This window comes from Anoplophora glabripennis, unplaced genomic scaffold, assembly GCF_000390285.2.
Source record: "Anoplophora glabripennis isolate ALB-LARVAE unplaced genomic scaffold, Agla_2.0 scaffold83, whole genome shotgun sequence".
NCBI lineage: Eukaryota > Metazoa > Arthropoda > Insecta > Coleoptera > Cerambycidae > Anoplophora > Anoplophora glabripennis.
In genome coordinates this window covers 133,612-136,530 of record NW_019416211.1, presented here as the reverse complement: position 1 = coordinate 136,530, position 2,919 = coordinate 133,612, and the positions used below count along the sequence as shown (strand labels likewise).

At 36.1% G+C, this 2,919-nt stretch overlaps 1 protein-coding gene across 1 annotated transcript; it reads right to left on the bottom strand.

The window, feature by feature from the left end:
• Positions 1 to 793: 793 nt before the first annotated feature.
• On the bottom strand, positions 794 to 2,248 carry LOC111691675. The gene has a single exon (XM_023454870.1). It carries the CDS (start codon positions 2,246 to 2,248, stop codon positions 794 to 796), a length of 1,455 nt encoding a protein of 484 aa, XP_023310638.1.
• Positions 2,249 to 2,919: the final 671 nt, after the last annotated feature.

The following is a 2,919-nucleotide window of genomic DNA, read 5'->3' as shown; positions in this document are numbered from 1 at the left end:
ACTTTTTTTAAAGAAGGGTGCCAATTTTGGGTCTAATACGTCCATTGAAAAGTGTCCTACGTTTTTTGGTATACTGATTACAAGTATGACCTCCGTTTTAGAAAAACGAAAAACAGAATGTGAGTACTATAAAGGAAATGCGACTCCCGTAGGAGGAATGATATTTTCTGTATGTTATATATTCATTTATTATTGTTCTAGATTTAGACAAGGCAAGTCCAGAAGACATTCGTGGTTACTATTGTCAATGTAAGAACGGTAGGATGTTGTGCGTACGTCATGACAGTTATTTGGTATTTAGGACACAGGCAATACCAAGGAACAGTAAAGTCTACCCGCCGAAGATTTATCGCTAATGCCATTTTTTACAAGAGTATTCTGATGAAGAGCGCTATTAAATAAAATTAATCGTCTTAAACCTGGATGGTACCTGTTGGAGCCAAATAAAATTGCAGTTTATTTTCATCTACTATTTACTTCGACTTTTACAAATATAAATATTGAGTGGACTGTATTATACATAGCGCAACACCAACCTGTTGCTATACTATACTAAAAACATTTACGCTCGCCTCCGCGCAGGAAGGCAGCCTTTCTTCCAGCGCCTGCGCGCCCGGTTGACATGCACACACGCTGGCACGGATGCTATATTACACAGCGCGTTCAGTCGACATGACAAATATCAATCTACATTAAACAGGATACCGCCGGCCTTGAAATGCCTGGCTATTTCAAATAAAACATAAGCAAAGATAAAAAAAAAATAGATTTTAAAATTGTTACTACGCAAAGTTTAAGATTCACAAGGTTGATCTTGAAGGTCTTGAAACGGTACTAAACATAACTTTCGAACAGACCTTTTTAACACACTCCCGTCACTGAACCTCACAGTAACAACACGCACTATTTGGTCATCACCTGGGTGCAGCTGCATAACTCTGGCCATCCTCCATTGCAGTGGGGGTGCATTGTCATCCTTCACGATTACTAAACTGCCTATTTGTAGTAGTTGCTTGTAGTTTTTACTCCATTTGAGTCTGGTCTGAAGTTCGCCAATATATTCTTTATTCCATCTTTTCCAAAATATTTGGATTATTCTTTGGAGATTTTGATGTAATTTGAGTCGGTTTTCTGGTATACATATGTAATTTGGCTCTGGTAGGGAGGTAAAAGGTCTACCAATAAGGAAATGTGCAGGTGTTAGTGGTACATAGTCATCAGGACTTGAGGATAATGGGGATAGTGGCCTTGAATTTAATACGGCTTCAATTTGACACAATAAGGTACAAAAATCGTCAAAATGCAGATGATAGTTACCCATAACCCGCTTCAAATGATATTTTAAACTTTTCACACCGCCTTCCCACAATCCGCCGAAATTTGGGGCTCTCGGGGGAATAAATTTCCAAGTAATTCCTTCACTATTAAAATATTTAGATATTGTTTCTTTGTTAGTCTGAATAAACTTCAACAGTTCCGCGTTTGCACCAATGTACTGACTCCCGTTGTCCGAGAAAATTATTGAGGGCTTTCCTCTTCGAGCTATAAATCTTTTGAGACAAGCTATGAAAGATTGAGTACTTAAATCAGTCACAAGGTCAATATGAATCGCCTTTGTTGCCATGCATACAAAAATTGAAATCCATCCTTTAGATAATATTGGTTTACGCGTTTTACGGTCTTTTACATAAACTGGACCAGCATAGTCACAACCAACGTTAGTAAATGGAAAACACTGATTTATTCTTTCACTAGGTAATTCACCCATAATACTTTCGCAAGCCTTAGGTTTCGCTCTAAAACAGGTAATGCAATTGTGTACAACCTTTCGGGTCAGGTCGCGTCCTGATAATGGCCAAAAATTTTCCCTAACCGCATATAAAAGTTGCTGTGGTCCGCAATGCAATAACATCTTATGTTCATTGATTATTATTAAACTAGTCAAAGGATGTTTTTTGTGTAAAATGATTGGATGTTTTTTATTATAGGGTAAACGTGCCTTTGCAATTCTACCACCTACTCTTATTATAAAATTCGAATCTATGAAAGGACGTAGATTTAAAATACTACTGGAATTATTTACACAATTATTTTTCTTTAAGTCACGGATTTCTTGTGGGAACGACTGCTCCTGTGAAATTCTCAAAAGTACGTTAAATGATTCATTTATTTCTTTTATCGTTAAAACACCAAGTTTCTTGTTCTTAGGATTTTTTGAATTAAATAGAAATCGTAAACAATAAGCCATTATTCTCTTAAGTTTATGAATGTTGGAATATNAAAACTTGTTTATTTGGTATGGCTGGATTCGGTTTTCTATAAGCTTTTCAACGAGCCCCCTCATGCCTTATGTTTCCATTTGAAAAAAAAGTAGGAGTAGCTGGGGGTTAGGGGGTTGAAGAAAAATTAATTATTATATAACCGAAAGATGGGAAAAAATCAAAATCAGTTAACGTGTTTCGGCGTTTTAAAAAAAAATAACTCATTCAAAAGATATGAATTTTATTCCGTAGTTTTGGCCATCCCTGTATTATAGTCTTAATAGTACGATCCTCTATCATACATTGGGAAAACGGACTTGTGGTGATATGTCAAACAACACCGGTAAAAATGGAACGAATGATCTCCATATACTGATCAGTTTTGTACTTATAATACGTGTATCATACGATTAAAACTGAGTGGTGTATGTGAACGGTAAAAGAGAGATACAAGCAAACCAGTGTGCTAATAGAGCAGTGTCTTAGTGAAAGAGGCGAAGAAGAACATCTATATAATAGTATCTGAGTCACACTCATAATTTAAAGCTATACAAAAAAGAACCCACCTACATCATCTTCTGCAAAAAAAAAACAAGGTCGCCACTACTATTAATTTGTGCTTCTTAAAATAATTGCAACGCATATCTTCTGCGAAACA

Excerpts from the sequence above, each read along its gene's own strand:
- LOC111691675 (XM_023454870.1), bottom strand. The coding sequence starts at position 2,248 with ATGGCTTATTGTTTACGATTTCTATTTAATTCAAAAAATCCTAAGAAC.